The sequence below is a fragment of the Phacochoerus africanus genome, chromosome 6 (genome assembly GCF_016906955.1).
Source record: "Phacochoerus africanus isolate WHEZ1 chromosome 6, ROS_Pafr_v1, whole genome shotgun sequence".
Classification (NCBI taxonomy): Eukaryota; Metazoa; Chordata; class Mammalia; order Artiodactyla; family Suidae; genus Phacochoerus; species Phacochoerus africanus.
Window position 1 is genome coordinate 9,855,544 of NC_062549.1, and position 22,250 is coordinate 9,877,793.

The 22,250-nt window shown below is 46.9% G+C and overlaps 1 protein-coding gene across 3 annotated transcripts in view; it reads left to right on the forward strand.

Moving 5' to 3' along the window:
- The window catches only part of ADCY8 (adenylate cyclase 8), a 221,026-nt gene that overhangs the window by 184,372 nt on the left and 14,404 nt on the right, over window positions 1-22,250 (forward strand). For all 3 annotated transcript variants that reach the window (XM_047783235.1, XM_047783236.1, XM_047783237.1), the window contains 2 exons: window positions 5,809-5,887; window positions 15,450-15,608. In XM_047783235.1, the coding sequence (XP_047639191.1) occupies window positions 5,809-5,887; window positions 15,450-15,608 (238 nt within the window). The remainder of the gene's footprint in view (window positions 1-5,808; window positions 5,888-15,449; window positions 15,609-22,250) is intronic.

The following is a 22,250-nucleotide window of genomic DNA, read 5'->3' on the forward strand; positions in this document are numbered from 1 at the left end:
GGAATAGATGAGACACCAAATGCGATCATGGAAACAGCACAAGGCCCCGCATAGACAAACACTCGATTCATATTAACGATTATTATCAGAAATGACCCCTTCTAGTCCACAAATACTGCCATTCTACAAGTATCTTTACTCTCATCACTGGACCGCTGGACCCCACCTGATCTCCCAGCCTCTACTCTCAAGCCTCCCTCCTCAAGCCATCTGGTCAACCCATTATCCTTCTTACAATCCTTAAGGGGCTCACCATTGCCTCTAAGGAGCTAGAAGTTCAATCTGTTTGTCAAGAACTTTGAAGCTCTCCTTGGAGTCCCACTGACTCCTCCTCCTACACATCCACATGTCACCTTTTATAGCCCGGGTGCCAGCCAAGCAAAACCATGTGCTGTTTACCAGATAGGCTTCTGCACACACGTCCTTTAGCCTGATATATGTCCACCTTGTTCCAGTCCATCAGACTCAAGGACACCTGCCTCCGGAAGCCCTCTTTGATCATTCTTCATTTTCTAATCTGTGCACAGAGATTTTTTTTTATCGTTGCCCTTATCTCTGTCTGTTCTACTCATTAATTTCCATAGCTTCTTCTTTCATTAAAATAGGAGCTTTTGAGGGCAGGGGTCATTATTCATGGTCATATTTTTGGCACTTAGTAGAGCATCAGGTGTCCAATTAAATGTTTGTTGAATGAAATGTGAAATGAATGAGTGACCAATAGAAATACTAGCTCATTTGGAATCATATTGTACTATTAATTCACTGGAAAATAAGTGTCATCTCTCTACTTCCTTATGATTTTGGCTCATCATTACCCATAAACCATGCGGTCCACATCCTGTAAGCACGAGCTGCTTTCAGAACTAAAGTGTCGTACCTTTGCTGTGGGCATCGTTAGGCCCTGCAGAATCGTGGATGGATAAGACACCGTAAAAAGCTTAGAGGCAAAGCAATTACAAATAAGTACATATAGCAGGACACAGTTGCTGCTGAAATAAAGCATCATTGAGCTCTGGAGGGATAGCCAGCCTTCACCATTCACTAGACCTGTGAGTTGGAGTGTATCATTTAACATCTGAGTCTTAATTTCTTCTTTCCTAGAGTAGGGATATACGATTTTAAGTGTTGATATAACAAAGCAGGCAGTGTACGCAAAGTGTTATTAGAAGTATGGCATAAAGTCAGCTCTAAGCAAATGCGGCCATTAGGATTGCAACGGAACAAAAGATAAATTCAGACTGGCTGGTTTATTTTGGGTTTCACGGGGCGAGGCGGGGGGAATGGGAACTAATAGCTACATTAAAATCTGGCATTAGGCACGGAATGACTAATGCTCTGAACTTGGTGTCTGAAATGTGAATTCTCATCCTGGCTGGGACACAAATCAACTGTGTGACCTTGAGAAAGTGCCTTCTTCTCCCTGGGCCTCCATCTTCTACCTGTAAGATAAAAAGCTTGCAAGGACTATTACATCATGTATGGTACCCTTAATATAGATGAGGATGGATGCATTAAACTCACATTGCAAAGTGCTTCATTACATAGAATGATTTTCGTAACACGTACTAAGTGCAAAAGTAGGTTACCAAACAGTCTGAACCATAGAATCCTAAATTTGTAAGCATAGATATATTTTTGCATGAAGGACGAGGAAATGGCATTGAGTTGATTCCAAATATTAAAACTTGTCTTCTCTAGGTGACAGGCTTAAGGACAATTTTTATTTTTTTAGTTGTGAATTTGTATCAGTTTCTAAATTCACTACAATTAGCACAAATACTTCTATGATGGTCAAATATTAATTTTTATGAGACATCAGATGAGATGATCTCTAAAGATTGTGGTAGCCCTGAGAATCATACTCTTCTACACATGTCTTCACTTAATTATGTCCTTTTCAATTAGCATAAGGAGAGGGTAGTATTATTAATACAAATAAATTAATTCAAAATGCCCTTGCTTTTGTTTCTGCCACCCAATATCTAGTATTACAATAGCAATACAATTTTGTACATATTTCAGCCATTTGGCCCTCTTTGGAACTCCTTTAAATAGTCACAGAAGCTACCCAAAAAAATCCCTTTTAAATTCAAATCACAATTCTTTCTGAATGTTCTTTGGCCTGGCTGACTTAGTGTGCATATTCTGTAGTCTGTACTCAGCCCATATTTTTTCCATCTGAAATACATCCTAAAGACTCAAAGACCATTCATAATTTTCCTTCACTTTCCTTCCAAGTTTGATCTAGTCATCTCTCTATTTTTGGTCAACCACTGCTTTCGAAATGAGTCAAGAGGGATTTATGTTTTCTCTTGAAAGTGTGTTTTAAGTAACAAATTGCTGTGCTTAAAAAAGTCTTCTGTGTCGCAAAGAAAAGGATATCAGAAGTGCCATTCAGGGCAGGAGTTCAGGCTGTATTCACAAGGAGCTAAACCTAGGACATCTCCCATTCAAACTGCTAACCTCTACAATCTCTCTTCTGCATGGATGCTAGAATATTTTTTACCCCTACAACCAGGTCACATGATGGGTTGTAGGGGTAAAAGCCATGTGAAGGAGTGATTTCGTAAAATGCCATCACCAGGAGCAAGAGCATTTGCTGGGAGCTCTGCAGGGTAAAGAGAGGGAGACAGGGCCACGCACCATGGGCACGTTACCAAGATTTGGTCAATTCAGTCTCACAATTAGGAAGGTAAACACTATGAGTCTTTCCCAAAGCAATGAATTAAGGCTCAGAAATGTTAAGGGCATGTCCAGGGTCAAACAACTGGTCGATAACAGAGCTGAGATTGCAACCTGGGTCTCTGTGGGTACAGAGCTCATGACTTTATTTTGTCCGGAGTCCCCAAACATCAGGGGCCAGAGAATTAAGTGACAAGAAGGAAAGGGAAGTGCTGGAATGTGCCTAGTCCCCAAAATAAGCACTTTAGTGACAGTGAATGAATGAAAGAATGATCAAATCCATCCTAAAATTCTGGGCAATAATACACAGCTCACAGTCAAACCCTCTGCCCTTGAGCACTGGTGATGGACAGCCCAACTAGATCTGAGCACTCTCCCCTGCTGAGTCTGACTGTGGCCTTGAACTTGACATATTAGGTTTTCTTGTTCTCCCTACTCTAGAGGCTTGTAAACCAGCTAGCTAACCAAGATGTATGTCTCATACCTGTAGAACCCATCCCACCTTTTCCTCCCAAAGTCTTATCAACCTTTAATATTCAGCCCTTGAGTTTTCCCTAAATATCCGGCCTGGGTTACTTTCTCTTCCCAGATATCCCCATGGCAACGAGCATACGTCCTTCCTATGGAGTGTATTGTGTTATGAAATTATCTGCCTCTTTCACTGTTTTGAAGGCAAAAGCAATGGGGGTTCTTCAGATCTGCATCTTAGCCTGTGCTGGGCACACAGTAGATGCTCAGTAATTATGTGCTTTGCTGGGGCTAGAGAAATAAGAAATACAATAATGAGTATCATCCGTTATTAGCATCTTATCTCCAAGGAGAAGCAGGTGGAACTAGGAATTCACAAATCTGAGTCTCGTTTCAGCCCGCAGAGTTCCTCAGTCCCCTGGCTCCCCGTGTGCACAGTACCTCCCCAAGAGAAAGCACATTTCCATACCTAAGTCCCCATTCTACCTGGAGAGCTGGCTGGGCCTGGCCCTGTGTGAGCTGGGAGGGTCTTCTCATGTACAGTCAGGTGAGACGCTGGCCTCGACAGCGGGGTTCATGCCTCCGGTACCCTAAGTCCTGTGCTATTTCTGCTAGTCCCCACTGAGACCAGAAGTGGAGAGCTGGAGCTTGCCTGGGTGCAGCCCTATTAATGCCCATTCTAGTCTCTCTGAGCACTGCACCTCCTCTGTGATGGCCCCACTGTGCCATCAAGCCACATCAAAGTTGAGTGACTTCTGCGTGAGTTCTGAGTATACGTATGCTTGTGGTTGGGAAGCTATAAAACAGTGGAGTCATGTGACCTGGTTGTAGGGGTAAAAAAAAAAAATGTACTCAATGCCGTGTAATAACCTAGCAGCCACGCATAAAAGAGATTGTAGAGGTTAACAGCGGAGGTGACCGGAAGCCATGGGGCTGTGCTCGGGCGGGATAGGTAAACACAGAGAGAAGTGGATGGGCTGGGGATATAGTTGGGTGGAAGAGGGGATGGGATTTGGATATTGGATGGTGAGGGCTGACTCGTAGTTTTGTTTTCGTTTTTGGCTCAAGCACCTGGGTGAGTGGCTGAGAGGGCGTTGCCTGAGATAGAGAAACCCAGGGAACAGAACAGGAGGTAATGGAAGCAAGTCATGACGTCCATAGAGTTGTCTGGAGCATTTTGACTCTGGGTTTCCTTCTGCAGCCAATGGAAGCCTGTCAAGGAGACTGTTTATTCCCACGAGCCACCTGTGTTCATGTTCAAAGCCCAGCATTAGTTTCTCCAAACCCTTTGCCTCCTGGCCTAGCTTGTCCTGGAAAAGACTTCCTGTGCTAAAAGGAAAGAGAAAGCATTTTGGGAATCAAGCAAGGGATTCCCTGGCCTTCTGAATCCCTTTGACGGGTGAAGTGCATGTCTGTGACTGCACTTGCCGCCAACCAGCTTCAGCTGCCTCCAGCCTGGTCTTCTAGAAGGCCCAGGACAGGACAGGTCAGTCAGGATTATGAATGGAGTGTCGGCGATTCACTCCAGGAGAAGATGACTAATGAAGAAGGCTTTATTAAAAGATACAAGACTAGAAATAAGGGTAACAGGGAAATTTACTCAATACTGTGTAATGACCTGTATGGGAAAAGGATCTAAAAAGGAATAGGAGTTCCCGTCATGGCGCAGTGGTTAACGAATCCGACTAGGAACCATGCCGTGAGGTTGCGGGTTCGATCCCTGCCCTTGCTCAGTGGGTTAAGGATCTGGTGTTGCTGTGAGCCGTGGTGTAGGTTGCAGACGCGGCTCAGATCCCACGTTGCTGTGGCTCTGGCGTAGGCCGGTGGCTACAGCTCCGATTCGACCCCTAGCCTGGGAACCTCCATATGCCGTGGGAAGCGGCCCTAGAAAAGGCAAAAAGACAAGAAATAAGTAAATAAATAAACAGGAAGAGATGTATGTATATGTACAGCTGGTTTACTTGGCTGCACACCTGACATTAACATAACTTTGTTAAGTCAACTGTATTCCAATTAAACAATTTGTAAATGCACATCTAAAGAAAAAGAGGGGATGCTTGTCTTCACGTGGACTTTTTTTTTCATTTTTTAAACTTTTATTGAGGTATAGTTGATTCACAGTGTTGTGGTATTTTCCGCTGTACAACGAAGAGGTTCTGTTATACATGTACCCACACCCATCCTTTTTCAGATGATTTTCCCATATGGATTATCACGGATGAGTGGGTAGAGTGCTCTGTGCTGTACAGCAGGACCCTGTTGGCCAGTCATTCCATATGCCATAAAAGTCCCTGTGTGTCCATATTCACCTGGACTTTTGTGACAGGTGGAAGAGCTCTTTGCTATCTAGAAAAATGTGTTCTGAAAACAGAAGGCATCGTTATTAATGTGAGTGCATCATCTAGATGCTGCATTCTAGCATCTTCTACCAGGTGTGACTGATTTGATCTCATACCCTTGCAAGTCAATTGATTTCTGGATTAGCCTATGGGAAAACCCTCAGCACAGCTCTGATCACATAAGAGGGAGCCCAGAAAACAACGGCTTCTTTCTTGGTCTCCCACTCCAGTCTGAACGTCGGTTTCCTAGTAAGTCTCCTGAGGTCCCCCCCATGTTTGTCAGTAACCATCCTGCCATTTGCGTTTCTTCTTCCAACAGAGATTTCCTGGGGACCAAGGAGGCATCGCTGCTGCTGATGGCCATGTTCCTGCTCGCTGTGTTCTACCATGGACAGCAGGTAATCTGACCTTTGCCTCTAACTGGCTCTGGGCACCTGGCGTTTCCTACCGCCATGAAACTGGCCTGAAAAACCTCCATTCATTTCCACGACAAATGGCTTTTAGTTGCTTATAGCAAGTTGTGATTCTTAACCAATCATTTCCTAATATAGACCACTTAATACAAAACTGAGGCGTTCCCATTGTGGCTCTGCAGGTTAAGGACCCAGTGTAGTCCCCAGAGGATGCAGACTCAATCCCTGGCCCTGCTCAGGTTAAGGATCCTGAGTTGCCACAAGCCATGGCGTAGGTCACAGATGTGGCTTGGATCCATTGCTGCCACGGCTGTGGTGTAGCCCTCAGCTGCAGCTGCTATTCAACTCCTAGCCTGAGAACTTTTATATGTCACAGGTGCAGCTGTAAAAAGATAAGTAAATAAATAAATAATATAAAATTAAAATGAGGATGTGGTTTTGGGTGTATCTCTTTCAATGACACTATTGTCCAAAAAAGAAAGGGAGCTTTCAACTTCTGCCTTAGGCCACCTGGGATCCCTCCCAGTTCCATTGTCTATAGACAAAATGATGACTACAGAAGTTGTGTGCCATACAAGACAAATATTCAGGTTTGAGGAGCACCCGAGCCAGGGTTCTAATTCTATCCTGCCTCTGAGCAGTTTGTGGCCTTGGGCAAACTTACTTATCTCCCTGAGCCTCCGTTTTCTTCTCTCTAAAATAAGATAGTCACACCTAACTCGGGCTGTTTTGAAGAATCACTTGAGATGATTTTTGTGCACTGCCTTATAGAAATGTGGGACGTGCTTCATAACAGATGTATCCTAAGTAGTAAAGTACCCACCATATTGATGCCACTTCCCCATGAGCCAGGATCTTCCTACCTTTTCATGTCCCTATCTGCCAGGATCTGGGGTAGGCATGGTAGACAGCCTATATAAAACCCTATCCCTGGGCCCAAGGGTTCCAGTCTCCTGGAGAGCAGACCCTAAATAATGCAATGGGGGGAGGGGGGTGCTATGTGTGGACCAGATTTGTCCAAGGACCTTGAGAGTCAGAGAAGCAGGAAATTATCCTGCATGGGAGCATGGTAACAGCCTTCACCCAAGAGGTGTTGCCTGCTCTCCGAGACCAGTAGGACTTCTCTGTGCAGACTGGGACCATAATCGCAGTAATAGTCATCACTGGGAAGGATGCTCGCTTTCAGGTAGAGCCAGGCCCTGTCTGCTTCCCTGATGCTCTGGATCCCAGTCCATCTCTCTTCTGTCTGTGGGTATTTCAAAAAAAAGTAACCGGGAAAGGAGAAAAACAAAACAGGAAGAAGACCAGCCAGAGCAGAAATAGAAACATACCACTGGGAAATCACCATGGAAACAGGGAGGTAACGAGCCCTGAGGAATCCGGGATGAAACAGCCAAACACCCTAAGAACCTAGAGGTACATACACAAAGTTATTTGTAGCAAAGCAGGATGGTGAAATGTAGTCAAGGGGAAAAGAAGAGTAAACAAAACCTGTCGGTTGCAGAAAAGGGGGCAGGAGTGAATAGGTATCAAGCTCCTCCTATGTTGGGTGGCTGACACTTCACCTCTCTTATTTAATCCTCCCAACAACCTGAGGTCACCATTGTCAGTCCGGTTTTGCAGATGAAAAAAGTCAGGCTACTCAGCCAGGGAGTGAGAGAACTAGAATTCAAACCCAGATCTGTCTCCCGAGCCCACTTTCTGGATTGGGGAAAGACAGAAAGAATTGTCTGCATTCAATCCTGCAGGATGACTTTACCTTTGCTTTCCAATAGTAGCCACATGGTGAAACAATAAACCAGATGGTGAAACAATAAACCAGATGTCCACGTCTGGCCACGTGTAGAATTTCTACATTTAGGTCTTTCGGTTATTTGTGAGAGCTGGGGTTATGTCCATCCCATCTGGATGGCTTCTAGTTACAGGCAAGAACTCCTTAGTCTGATGTGCAAGTGACAACCTATTTGTGGGCTGTGAAGAGTGAATCAGATAAGGCAATCCTGTGGAAAGACATATGGACACTCCATCACCGAGGTTTTCAACTGACAAGTGAGAAATTCTCAGAGACAGCTAAAAAAGACCAAGTTCAGAGCTGGCCGGGGGCGGGGGGGGTCCTCCTTCCATATTAAGGATGTTTCTGTCCTCTCTCTGTCACTTTAAGGAATTGCTTTGTGCCCTGTCAGGTCCTCCTTCCTCCAAACCCTTCTAACATTCTGATTCGATTTATTCTATTCCATTTGTCCTGGGAAAGCAGGTAACCTAATCCCACAAAGAATGTGCATAAAGTAGAAAGATGAAAGTGACTAAATAGGGAGGGCCTGAGTGCTTAAGTGATATCTGATATTTTTCTTTTTTCTTTCTCCCTTTCAAAGGGTTTGGAAATTATGTAACCCCATCCCTTAACTGTAGCAGTTACAGATATAAGCTTTGGAGTCGGGTAGACACTATTCCATCCCCACCTCTGCCACTCCATAGAGAGATGACCTTCAGTCATTTACTTAACTTTCTGAGTCTCACTTTTCTCACCTGTTAAATGGGTATAATAAGGAGAGGTTCTATAGGTTTGTTGTAGTATTATATGAGAATAGAGCTATAATATACTTCCCCCAGTGGTCTGCATGTAGAAAAGCTGCTCAAAAATTGTGAGCTATTAATATTTTACTTTGAAAGCAAGCACTTGAGATAAACAGACAAAGTATTATTATCCATCTGGTCCCCAGGCAGCAGCAGAGACTATAGTCATTTAAGGTCACAAAGCCAATAAGGAGAATCAGACAGAAACAGGCATCTAAGCACTGAAACTTCAAGGACCGTTCACTGTCCTCCATCTGCGGCTGCCTGTCTGTCAGAGGATGCTTGGCGGTCACCCAGTCCTAGCATCCGTCAGAGTCCTATTCATCTGGATCAAATCTGTCCATTCCTGGGTTTGCTACCTACTTCTACATTTTCCCTTTGTGACTCAGAGGCCCTCTATTTTTATTAAAGGCTGAATAATCCCCATTGATGCCCGGTCCACGGCAGCATCCTGGTGGGATCATGTGTAATTTTGCATCTCCGGAGTGATGGAGGTGGTTATGTAACTGAATGATTGGGAAATTTCATCTTGGGCATATGTGGAAGCGATATGCCAACCACTGCCCCCTCCTCTGAGGCAGGTGAACATCCTGGATGTTGGGCAAGGAGAGCAGACAGCCGGGTGCCTCCCACCTCGTGCCTGATTCACTTGCAGCCCTAAGGTTTGGGCTCCACCCCAGCACCTCCATTTAGAGCAGGGGAAGAATACGTGTGCGCGAGGCAGAGATGAGGAGGTCAGGTCTCCAGTCACTTACTTCCGGGTCTGATCAAGACAGGCACTGGAATTGTGCAGCTTAGAACGAAAGACCCAAGGCTTAGAACCAAATTCTTTATTTTATTTTGTTGTCTTATTAGGGCCACATTATGGCAGCATATGGAGCTTCCCAGGCTAGGGGTCAAATCAGAACTGTAGCTGCCAGCCTACACCACAACCACAGCAATGTAGGATCTGAGCCACATCTGCGACCTACACCACAGCTCATGGCAACACCAGATCCTTAACCCACTGAGTGAGGCCAGGGATCGAACCTGCATCCTCATGGATCCTGTCCGGTTTGTTAACCACCGAGCCACGACGGGAACTTCAGGAACCAAATTCTTAAGTTTATATCCCACCGATGTTCCAGGGACAATGGGTGACCTTGAGACACTCAACCTCCTAGACCCACCATTTCTTTACTTGTAAAATGTAATGATCTAGCGAGAGTTGGAGAAGAGCTGCACGAGGTCACGGACATAGAGTCTAGAGGTTAAGAGCCCCAGCTTGGAGTCAAAAATGCCCTGAGTTCAAAACCCAGCCTCTATTTGTGCAGCCTTGGGCACCTGACTTCATCTTACTGTGCCTCCGTTTCCTCAGCCGTGAAATGGGCAGAATACAGTAACTACCTTGCTGAGCTACTGTGTGATTAAAGGACCTTCTGTATGTATGATGTGCCTGGTCCAAGGCAAGAACTTAGCCAGTGTTAGTTTCATTCTGTCACAAGAATCTGGCACAAAACATATGAACAATGGATATTAGTTCCCTTGGTTCTCCTTTCACATAGCCAGTGCCTTGATGGTTTGGGAAAAACCAGGAGACGGCACTAACAAAGCAAGTCACTTTTATTTTTCTTTTCTTTTTTAGGGCCGCACCTAAGGCATATGGAAGTTCCCAGGCCAGGGGTCGAATTCTGTGCCACAGCCCCAGCAACACCAGATCTCAGCTGCACATGCAAGCTACTTCACAGCTCCGGGCAACGCCAGATCCTTAACCCACTGAGCGAGGCCAGGGATCGAACCCGAGCTCTCATGGATACCAGTCAGGTTGCTGAGCCACAGTGGCAACTCCAACTCCCACAGGAGCTCTTGAGCAAATGCTGAAGCACGTTCACGTTCAGAAACTCGGCATCCTTGCCTTTGTTTTACTCTACTTTTCTCGTCACGTCTGCTCCCACCACGCTGCGCTGAGATGACCTCTTTCCTTTGTGTGCACGCCTGGCACCACGCAGCTGACAGAGTATTCACTTATCGCCCTATGCACAGCCTCTAGCACATAGTAGGTACCTTGGATCTTCAATCAGCGGGAGGGGAATACTTTCCTTCCAAGGAGGTCTAATAATATGTGATGCCTGTCTTCATGAGACGTGCTTTGACAAGAGACAGAACTGTGAAGTAAGGAACATGCCTTGGATGCGGTGACCTGCAGTCACCTGGCCGAATGGTATGTTCTTGCCTTGCACTTGGAAAATTCTTGCTGAAGTCACCTCCAGAATCCCCTCCTCATATTTTCTAATTCAAACTCACGTAGATGAGGGAGGTCCCCTTGTGGCTCAGCAAGTTACAAACCCAACTAGTATCCACAAGGATGCAGGTTCCATCCCTGGCCTCGCTCAGTGAGTTAAGGATCCAGCATTGCCACAAGCTGCCGCGTGGGCTGCAGATGCAGCTCAGATCCCAAGTTGCCAGGGCAGTGGTGTTGACCAACAGCTGCAACTCCGATTCAACCCCTAGCCCGGGAACTTCCGTATGCCGCAGGTGCAGCCCTAGAATAACTAACTAAATAAATTTTAAAAATTCACTTGGATGAGAGTATTTCAAAAAAAAGAGGTAAACATTTTTCTCTTGCTTTAAACAGTCATGCGTTTTTAAAGGGTAAAACAAAACACTTCCTTTGGAAAAAGTTGTGGATAGAATCCTGTCCTGCAGCTTGACAAATCAAAACTTGATGCTTTTGAGTCTGGAGGGAAGCAAACTAAAGCATAGTTTTGATCTGATTTCATCCACAGATGCTTTAAATTATAGAAATACCTGATGAGTCCACATCTTAGACATTTCCGAATTCTTTCGCAGGCATCATATCCTTGGGTCCATACAATGGATGGTATGATAATCCATGTCCCTTGAATTAGACAAAATGAAGGCAATTGTCCTTATTTTTAGAAGGGGACCCAAAATACAAGTCAAGTGAACTTCCCACGGTCAACTCGGTAAAACAGTCAGGACTAGCATTCCTATAGTATTACTGAGTATAACCTGCTGCCACCACTTATATTTTTAAAAAATTACTTATGCACTATTTGGAACATATGCAAAGGTATATTAAATAGCAGAATGAACGCACAGCTTCAGCCATCATCAGCCCATCCCTTATCTTGTTTCATCTACACCCTATTTACTTGCTCACTGCTCCTTCCCAATTCTTCTGCAGCCAATTCCAAATGTCCTATCATTTTGCCTATAAATATTTCAATACGCACCCAGAAGATAGATTTTTAGCCTAATCACAACACTATGAACAGGCTTAAAAAATAAAACAGTAGAGGAGTTCCCATTGTGGCACAGCAGAAACGAATCTGACTAGGAACCATGAGGTTGCAGGTTCCATCCCTGACCTTGCTCAGTGGGTTAAGGATCCGGCGTTGCCATGAGCTGTGGTGTAGGTTGCAGATGCGGATCTGGCGTTGCTGTGGCTGTGGTGTAGGCCGGCGGCTACAGCTCCGATTGGACCCCTAGCCTGGGAACTTCCATATGCCACAGGTTCGGCCCTAAAAAGACAAAGAAAAGGCAAATAAATAAATAAATAAATAAAACAGTAACTCTAACATTTTCAAATTTTTAGGCAGTGTTTCAATTTCCTAATTAGTATATTTTTTTAGGTTTGTTTACACTGGGATTTAACTTAAGTCTATATATTGCCATCTGTGTGGCTTAATCTCCATCTTCTTTTCTTGAAACCTTTTGTGAGAGTCCCTGACCTCTAGAAGGTCTCTCAAGCTCAAGTTTGTTGATTGCATCCTCTAGGGGTTTTTAACATGTTCCTCTGTCCTTTTGTTTTTTCTACATTGGTAGTTAGGTCTAGAAACTTGGTGAGATTCAAGTTCAGTTTTTTTCTGCATTAAAAAAAAATGTAACTGGCTGATTTTGTGAACTGCTATTAAGAGGCATGTAATGTCTGCTTGTCTCTCTTTTGTGATTTAGGAGCTATTGATAATAACTTACATTCATTTATTTTATAGGTGTGATATTCCAGTTCTATCAATCCTTTTCATTTGTTAGCTGGAATACATTTTTAAAGAGACACTTCTCACCAACAAGTTATTACTTCCAAGTACAGCTCATAAAGCAAAGGCAGGATAAATGCTTAATGCTCTCCCTAGAAATTTGTTCCCTCTAAGTTTCCCATTAAGTCAGTTCCTGGGCATCATCCAGATGTGACCAACGAGGCTTTGTTTTTTAAGCATTATTATGAACTTAGGCGTTTTAACATATTTCTGTGTTTCACTCTATTTTAATTCTTCTTCTTCTTCTTAAAGTTCAACTTGTCACATCTTTGACAAGCGGAGGCCTATTCCTTTCCACATAACCCCAGCAGTCTCTGGTAGTCTGCTTGCTTTCTGATGTAAAAAGATGTTTCCGGCTTGAACATTTTCTTTCCTAAATTTCACCCTTTTCTGCAAAGAAGGCAAGGTCACTTTTGTAGGAATTGATATTTTAAAACCACAATCTGGACACGGGGAGGGGTCACTGGTACTAGGTTTTCACTGTTTCTCAGCAGGCAGAGCCAGGAAGTACATACGTATCGATCCTGAGTGCCCTATAGTGATGTTTTTCAATTTCCATAAGACTATATGGGCTTTTGGCTTAACCTTGTCAATCTCATATCTGGCATCTGCATCTCCTTTTTCCCTTCCTGAAAATCTGGGTTCTCGGTGACATCAACACAGTTACTCATCTGCTTTATCCTACAAGTCAAATACAATAGTCTCACAATAATAATACAAACGCTACCACCTATGAGGTGATGGTTGTAAACAGTTTTAAGATTCTTTTTCAGCTCTTTTTATCCTCAGCCTTTTCCCCTCTAGGAACGTGCCAGCAAATTATTGTGTTAAAGGGCGTTTGGAATCGTTCCTCTCTCTGAGATTGTACATGTAGGTTCATTTGTCAGTTTGTCCTCACAGAGCTTTTAAAAAATCCATTCATTTTATAATTAAGTAAAATATTTCCATGACTCAAAAGTCAGGTTTATAAAACAAGGTATTATTTTAACACTTTAAATGCCATCCCTGTTCCTCCACCCCTCCCTTCCTCATCTCATCAGTAACGGGTTTTTTATGGGGATTTTTTTATACCTCAATTTTTTTTTTTATGTCAACACCTGAAGCATGGAAGTTCCAGGCTAGGGGTTGAATCAGAGTGGCAGCTGCAGCCTAAGGCACAGCCACAGCAATACAGATCCTAAACCCACTGAGTGAGGCCAGGGATCAAACCCACATCCTCACAGACTCTATGTCAGGCTTTTAACCTGCTGAGCTACAACAGGAACTCTTACAGCTCAACTTTTTTTTTTTCCTTTTTGCTTTTTAGGGCCACACCTGCAGCATATGGAGGTTCCCAGGCTAGGCGTCTAATCCGAGCTGTAGCCGCTGGCCTACACTACAGCCACAGCAATGCCAGATCCAAGCCATGTCTGCAACCTACACCACAGCTCATGGCAACGCCAGATCCCTAACCCACTGAGCGAGGCCTCCTGACCTCGAACCCTCAACCTCATGGTTCCTAGTCAGTTTCACTTCCTCTGCACCACAGTGGGAACTCCCACCTCGACTTTTTAATAAATAAATTAAGAAATATATACAAGTGGAAAGAGAGGTGTAGTTATCTCCTATCCTTAGATCAATGGTGGCACGCTGTCCATGCCTTTCTCCACCTCAGAGGCCAGCCCATCAGAGGACATACAGACAAATGGTCTTCATTTCTTTTTGTAGCTGCATATAATGATTTCATTCAAGCAACACAATGAACACTTGGATTGAGCCCAACTTTTGCTCTTGTAAATTCTGTGGCATGAGTAACTTCATGCCTGTGTCTTTTCATATTTTTGCCATCCACTGAGGCTGGCACATAAGACAAAGAAAAGAACTAGCTGGATTTTATTTAAGCCCTTGAATTCAGGGCCTCTAACCATGTGTTTCATGGTGTAGCATATTGTTCAACAATTCAATGACATTTGAAATAATCACATTTCCCAAAGCTGTGGGAAATAGGGTTTAGGAGATTCTTTAGACGTGGTCCACTTTCCCATGCAAAGGGAAGCTAAGACTAGAGGAAACTAATGGGCATTGGAGACCTCTTATGAGCCACATGCTCTCCCTGTAACTCCCTAAATAATTCCTATTCTGATCTCGCATGGTCATGAGTACGCCTCCCAATTTTAGAGATGAGAAAACTGAGATGACGTAACGAGTCCAGACTATGATGTTTGACTGTGGGACCAGGACTCTAAGCCATATTTGCCTCACAACTAAATCCACAATCCTCCCATTATTAGCTCATTCCTTCCTTCCTTGCTGCCCAGTGATGGAGCTCAGGTCTGGAACTGGACTATGAAGTTACACTCAAATCCTGGCTTCCCCGCTAACAAGCCTGTGACTTTGATCAAGTTACTGAACCATGTTTTCTTCCCGTTTCCTCGCCTGGAAAACAAGGAGAGATAATGCTGCCTTCCTGTGAGGGTTGTCATATGAATGTGGATTCCTTAGACCAGTGCCCGGCACCATCTAACGAGCCCCCTCTCAGGGTTAGCTGGCTTTATCATCAGAACGTGTTTGCTGGGTGGACAGATGGTGACTGAACACCTGCCCTGTGCCAGGCTCCTTGCTACATGGAAGGGGGTGTGATGTTGAGCGGATGAAAGGCCCCCGACCACCCCCTGACCTCATAGTGCCTACAAAACAGTGGAAAACCCAGGCATTATCAGATAATCACACAGACAATTACAAAATCGAAGGTGCCATAGAGCTAGGAAGGGGAGGGACACAGCCCCGTGAAATCTAATCACCTTCTGGTCTCTTGGTGTCGGACAAAAAGCCTCCCGCATGTCCAGCTCAGGCTCTATGTCTGTCTCAGTTGTGAAGGTTCCGGAGAAGCCCTCGCCACCTCCCGCGGGTGTGCGCCTGACCCTCTCCTTGTCTTTCTCTCGCGGGAACTGCAGCTGGAGTACACGGCCCGCCTGGACTTCCTGTGGAGGGTGCAGGCCAAGGAGGAGATCAACGAGATGCAGGAGCTGAGGGAGCACAACGAGAACATGCTCCGAAACATCCTCCCCAGCCACGTGGCCCGCCACTTCCTGGAGAAGGACCGGGACAACGAGGTGAGCCCAGGCCCGTCTGGCCCCCGAGGCAGGGGGGCCGGCCTCGGGAGGGGGGCCGTGGCGCTCAGGGACCCCCCGGCTCTGGGAGAATCCCACCGGCCTCTCGTGAGCACGTGAGCGTGGAGACCAGGCCCATCACGTGGTTCTGGGCTGCGCAAACTGCCCAGCGCTGTGAGAGGCACCGATGGCCTCCCCGGCCTCTGGGACCCCGTCTGTAAGATGGGTGTAATGAGATCTCTAGTGCAGCACTGAATTGGAGTTTTAAAGTTTTATATCAGCAGGAGAGGGAGTGGGAGGAACTGGGGCTTTGGGGTTAGGAGACGCAAACTATGACATTTATAATGGATAAGCAATACAGCACAGGGAGCTATATCCAGTCTCTTGCGCTAGACCCTGACGGAAGATAATATAATAAAATGAATGTGTATGTATATGAATGTACATATATATATTTATAACTAGGTCATGATGCTATACAGCAGAAATTGGCACATTATAAATCAACTATCATTTTTAAAAATTATTTAAATTTAATCAAAAAAATAAATAAAGGAGTTCCCATCGTGGCTCCGCAGGTATGGCCCTAAAAAGCAAAAAAAAAAAAAAAAAGAATCAGAAAGAGCATGGCTGTGTGTCCACGTACAACTGAATCACTTTGTTGTACAGCAGAAAGTATCACAACATTGTGAATCAACTCTACTCCAACAGAACTTTTAAAACATGAAGAAGCAAATAAACACAGGTCCCCTGCCAGGAGCGACAGGCAGGGGCAGGTGTGGTCAGGGGAACACCCAGCGATGCCCACTTCTGACCTGTGACTGAAAGACAGGAAGGTCACAGGCACAGCAAGGGGGTAGGGAAGGGGCAGGACCCCTCAGGTCGGAGGGAACCCGCAGCGCAGAGGCACTGGCCAGGCTGAGCCTGGGGTGCCCACAGAGCAGGACCAGGAACTGCATCGGTCCCCCAAGGCCGTCATAACAAAGGCCACAAACTCCGTGGCTTGAAGCAACATTTATTCCCACGGTTCTGGGGGCCAGGAGTCTGAATGAAGGTGCTAACGAGACCCTCCTCCAACGCCTCCAGGGAAGAACCCCCCTCCTCTTCCAGCCCCTGGTGGCCCCACGTGCTCCTGGGCTTGTGGCCACATCACTCTGATCTCTGCCTTGGCCACAGGGCTTTCTCCCTCCTTAGAAGGACCTGTGTCCTCCTGTCTCATAAGGACCCCAGTCGTTGGATTGGGGGCTCTCTCCCTCGTGGCCTCTCTCTATCCTCTCTATCCAGCGTGACCTCACCTTAATTACATTTGCAAAGACCTATTTCCAAACAAGGGGACTTTCTGAGGTTCCCGGTGGACGTGACTTTGTGGGGGACAGTGTTCAGTCCATTCCAAGGATGAAGGGGGTGAATGATGTGAGGAAAGCTCAGGCCAGGGCCTGGCAGTCGGGTCTTCAGGACTATGGTAGGGTTTGGGGCACCCTCTTAAGTGCGGTGGGAGCCTTGGGGAGGCCTGTGTTCCCCGATCTGATCAGCTGCTGGTAGAGGGAAGGCAGGAGGGTCGCTGGACTGGAAGCCAGTTGGGAGACCCCAAAGTAGCCCAGGAAAGGGCCTGGTGAGGAAGTCCCAGATGGGGCAGCAAGATGGAGAGAGAGAAGGGGGTAAACTCCAGGTACCTTTACCAGCTGCAATCCACAGGACTCAATACTAGAGAGCAGGTGGGAGGTGGGAAATAAAAATAAAAAATAAAAATAAAACAGGGGAGTTCCCGTCATGGCGCAGTGGTTAACGAATCCGACTAGGAACCATGAGGTTGCGGGTTCGATCCCTGCCCTTTCTCAGTGGGTTAACGATCTGGCATTGCCGTGAGCTGTGGTGTAGGTTGCAGACGCGGCTCAGATCCTGAGTTGCTGTGGCTCTGGCGTAGGCTGGTGGCTACAGCTCGGATTCGACCCCTAGCCTGGGAACCTCCATATGCTGCGGGAGTGGCCCAAGAAATAGCAAAAAAAAAAAAAGACAAAAAAAAAACCAGGGTGTTCCCGTTGTGTTGAAGCAGAAATGAACCTAACTAGTATCCATGAAGACACAGGTTTTGGCCTTGCTCAGTGGGTTAAGGATCCAGCATTGCCGTGAGCTGTGGTGTAGGCTGCAGACTCAGCTTACATCCTGAGCTGTGGTGTAGGCCAGCAGCTGTAGCTCCAATGCAACCCCTAGCCTGGGAACTTCATATGCCTTGCACAAGGCCCTAAAAAGAAAAAAAAAAAAAAAGCCATTTAGCTCACCTAGGAAATGGTAACTCAAGGGAGAAGTGAAAGATGCCTTTAAATGCCCAAAGGGTCTTCCCATGAGAGGGACTGGCTTTACTCAATGAGATGCCAGAGGGCGGAGGGAGGGCCCTGGACAGTCAGGGGCCATATCTCTGTGCTCTGCGTTAAGAGGAACCTTATGAGGGTGGGGCCATCAGGCTGCCTTGAACCCGAATGACTGTGAGACCCACAAGGGCAGGGACCACATAAGCCTCGATCACCACTCATCGGGGGCCCAGTGTCCCCACTCTGTGGTCCTGCTCATTAAAGGTTTGTGGAGGAGCTGGAGTGGTGAGTTCCTTTGCTGAAGCATCTAGGTGGGGAGAGGAGGCCCTGCTTAGGGTGCTGCAAAGGCGCCAGAACAAGCCTCCCAAGGTGAAAACCCCAGAGAACAAAGGTCACAAACTGACCGACTCTGAGACACTCTGGCCAGTGAGCTGGGGGCTGAGACAGTGTTTGGTCGGTTGGTTGGTTTGCTTATTGGTTCTCAGGTGTGGATCTGATGCCTTTAGGCTGGAATGGGCTCTCCAATTTATCTATCCATAGCCTGACACTTATGTTACCTTCTGGTCCCCTAAAGACATTTGGGGTGCGACCCTTGCCTTAGGGTAGAACTGGGGAGACCCACAGGGCCCATTTTCCATCTGAGCCTCTGCAGAAAGACCAGTGGGAGGGAAGCCAACGGAGGCAAGTTATCCGCTGCCTGAATAATCAGCTCTTGATGAACTCAGGCCCTTGAGAGTCTCCTGGATGCAGATCAAGACGCCAAACACCCTCAGCAGATAGAATTCGCCAGGCCTGGGTTCAGGCCTGTTTCCTTAAGGCTCCCTGAGGTCAGGGGCTTTGCTGCAAGGGCTTCTTGACAAAGCCAGGAAATCAGAGAGAATGTTGCTACGCATCAGCCACGACCACCAGAAGGAGCGGAGGAAACTCGGGAGCCCTGCGAGGGAAGAGCCAGAAGGCAGTGAAAGGAAAGCTGCTCTTCAATCAAGACACCAGAACAAGGAGGCACTTGGAGCCCATGGGACAAGCAAGAACGTCCTGGCTTCATCCTGAAAGGAAACCAAGCAGAGACGCTGAGCCCCCAGGTCATCTGCTATTCAGGCCAAACCCCCACTGAGCAAACTAAGGTTCAGCCTGAATCACGGGAATGACACATTCTCAGCAGAAGGTCTTGTCACGCGTATCTGAGATTTTATAAATAGGTAAATAGTTCACACACGGCTAGGCTTCAACAAAGGACGTCTTCACATTGCCCGGAGAATTTTAAAAGTACGATGCAGCACCATTTTTTGTTTGTTTGTTTGTTTTCAGGCCACACCTGCAGCATATGGAAGTTCCCAGACTAGGGGTCGAATCGGAGCTGCAGCTGCCGGCCTACACCACAGCCACAGCAATGCCGGATCCTTAACTCCTTAACTAAGCAAGGCTAGGGATCAAACCCACATCCTCATGGATATTAGTCAGATTCTTAACCCACTGAGCCACAGTAGGATCTCTGATGCAATACTGTTTACTGAACACCTATTGTGTGCGGGGGACTGAGACAGGCAGTTGATGAAAGTGACCTTTCATTCTAGTCACAACCTTACGAGGAGCGTTCAGTCACCCCCACGATAGAGCCTGAGAAAATGGCGTGCCTCTAAGCAAAGCTACGACTCAAATCCAGTCCCTCCCATTTCTTCCGTCTATACCGTGTTCCCCACTACCGGGCAGCTTCCTGTGCTGCCCCTGAGAGTTTGTCAAGACGGAGTGTGTGTGTGTGTGTGTGTGTGTGTGTGTGTGTGTGTGTGGTGGTGGTGATGGGAGGAGTCTGTATGGCAAGGCTTCTACTGTGTAGGTGTTTGGAAGGGTTGGGGTGTGTGTGTGTGTGTGTGTAAATATGAATGGATGTGTGGAAGAATTTGGTATTTGTGTGTGTCTGCATTTACGTGTGTGTGTGTAGGAGACACAGACAATCAGAGAAGGGGAACATGCGAAGAACTGACAGGCAGAAGCAGGACGGCACTGGCCTTAAGAACTCCCAATTTCATGCTCTATTTCCATAAGAGGCATTCATAGCTTCTCCTCTTGCTGCAAATCTGAATTGCTGCCACTACAAACCTCTGAATATCTGACTGGGGGACACTTGTGAATTTGGGACGTAGCTTTCTTGGGACAATAGCAGGGCTCAAGGATGCAGGCAGCAGGGAGGCAAGGATGATTCTCCCCCATTTCATGGATGAAGCACCTGAGGCTCAGAGAAATAAAGGAACTTGTCCAAGGGCAGAAAGCTAGTCCGTGGTGAGCTGGGACTCAAGCCCAGGTCTGTGCAACTTCAAAGCCAAATGCTGGGTCCTTTCTCCTCCACCTTGCTGTTAGGGTGGGAGGGGGTAAAGGAGGAGCAGTGACAAGGCACGACTCAGACCATCCTAACACAGGGTGGCGGACAGAGCCTCGCCCTCTGGAACATCCTGTCCAAGTCTGTTCCGGCTGTGTCACCCTCACAGAGCTTCTGGCAGCTTCTGCTGTTCCGCTGGACGTTGGACTTAGAATAGCACCCCCCACACCCCGGGCAGGGACTTTCTGGCTGATAAGGCCAGCTGGGCTGGGTCATCCCAGGAAACCCGCTCACTCCTGGCTTTATTAGACCCGCTGAAAGGACGCAGACAAGGGCAGCTGTCTCAGGAGCTGAACTGTCCACGCAGCACAAATTCCACCTCTACCACTAACTAGCTGTGTGACCTAGGGCAGCTTACCCGACCTCTCTGAGTCCATTTGCTCGTCCAGCTGATGAGGAAATAATACCACCCTGGCTGAGCTGAGGTGAGAATTAAGTTGGGTAAGAAACACATGAAGTGCCCAGTGCAGCCTGCTATCAGGCGGGCTCAGCATAGACAAGTCATATGCTGCTCTTGAAACTCTGATGCCTGGATTCAGCCCCGGCTCTGCCTCTCATTGCTCTGTGACCATAGAAAAGTAATGAACCTCTCTGGGCCTCATCTCTAAACAGTACTTCCCAACTCTGTGTTACAACATTTGCATGCGGCATGATGTATAAAGGGCTTAAGTGCTGTTCTGGACACTCTGTGAGCACGCCTTTGTTGCTGCTACTATTTCTGACAAATATGAGCCATCGTGGCTCTTTCTCCTCCTCCCCACTCACAGCCTCACCTCCTGCCCATTCATTCAGTCATGCCTCCAGCAAGGATTTCTTGACAACCTCCCTTGTGCCCCGTGTTATTCTAAATCCTGGGGTTCAAACAGCAAACAAAGAAGACAGCGTCCTTTTGGATATGCGGACCACGTTTTCCTGGGAACACAGCCATCAAAACAAAGAAATATATAACATAGAGCCTGGGAGTGATAAGTTCCATGAGGGGAGAAGAAGCTGAATGAGGGGCTAGCAGGCGTGAAAGGGGACCATGGACACTGAAGGGTCCTGGAAGGCCTCCAAGGACTTGACTTTGAGCAGAGACCCGAGGATACTAATAAGGCCAACAGGTCTAGACAGTGTTCCTCCCGGGTGGAGAGGTGGCTGGACTTAGTAAAAGAAACACAGGACTTGGGATCAGACGGGCCCCGGCCGGCGAAGGCCTGAACGCTGGTTCCCTGGGCAGAGGGGAGACCAAAGTCTCTCTCCTGGCTTCCAGTCAGGAGCGGAGGGTAGACTGTGCCTCAACTCAGTCATCTGCAAAACCCAGGTCTGTACATCCGGCCAGAGGAGGATGACAATAAGCCAACAACAGGCTTTCTATACTCATTAGTCCCTCCCCGGTTGATGTGTTTTTGTCTTCTTTGAACCCAAAATAGAAAGAAACAGATGGCACACGCAGAGCGGCTGATGGGAGGGAGTCGAGTCACGGGGACGTCTCTAAAGGTGGGCAGGTGGCTGGAGCTCTTCTCTGCGCTCCTCCAACTCCCCCTCCCCCTTCCCCAGGCTCAGCGGGAGGTGGGAGGTCTGACCCATACGGGCCAGGTCCCTTGACCTCACAAGCCCTCTGACACCCGGCTGGGGGCCACCAATGAGGGGGACGCCAGATAGGAGCCGGGGGTGGGGGGGCGATGGAGGATGAGGTCAGGGTATTTATTCCTTTGGTTCTGTCCCGGGATCACCTGAGGCTGGCTACCACGTCTCTGCGCAGAAACTGACAGCCAGACCACCACTAGCCCCGTGTTCCTGAAGGATTTCTTAGGGGTCATCTACACTCTGCCCTCCTCGTCTAATTAAGCCCTTTGTAAATGACAGCCCTTGAATTATCTTAATTCGAATATGTCTCCCTCTTTTCTGCTGGGTCCCTGATATAATAGGTAATTGAGTCAACAGATTGTTTTCTTTCAAATCACAGCCATTGGAGGATGC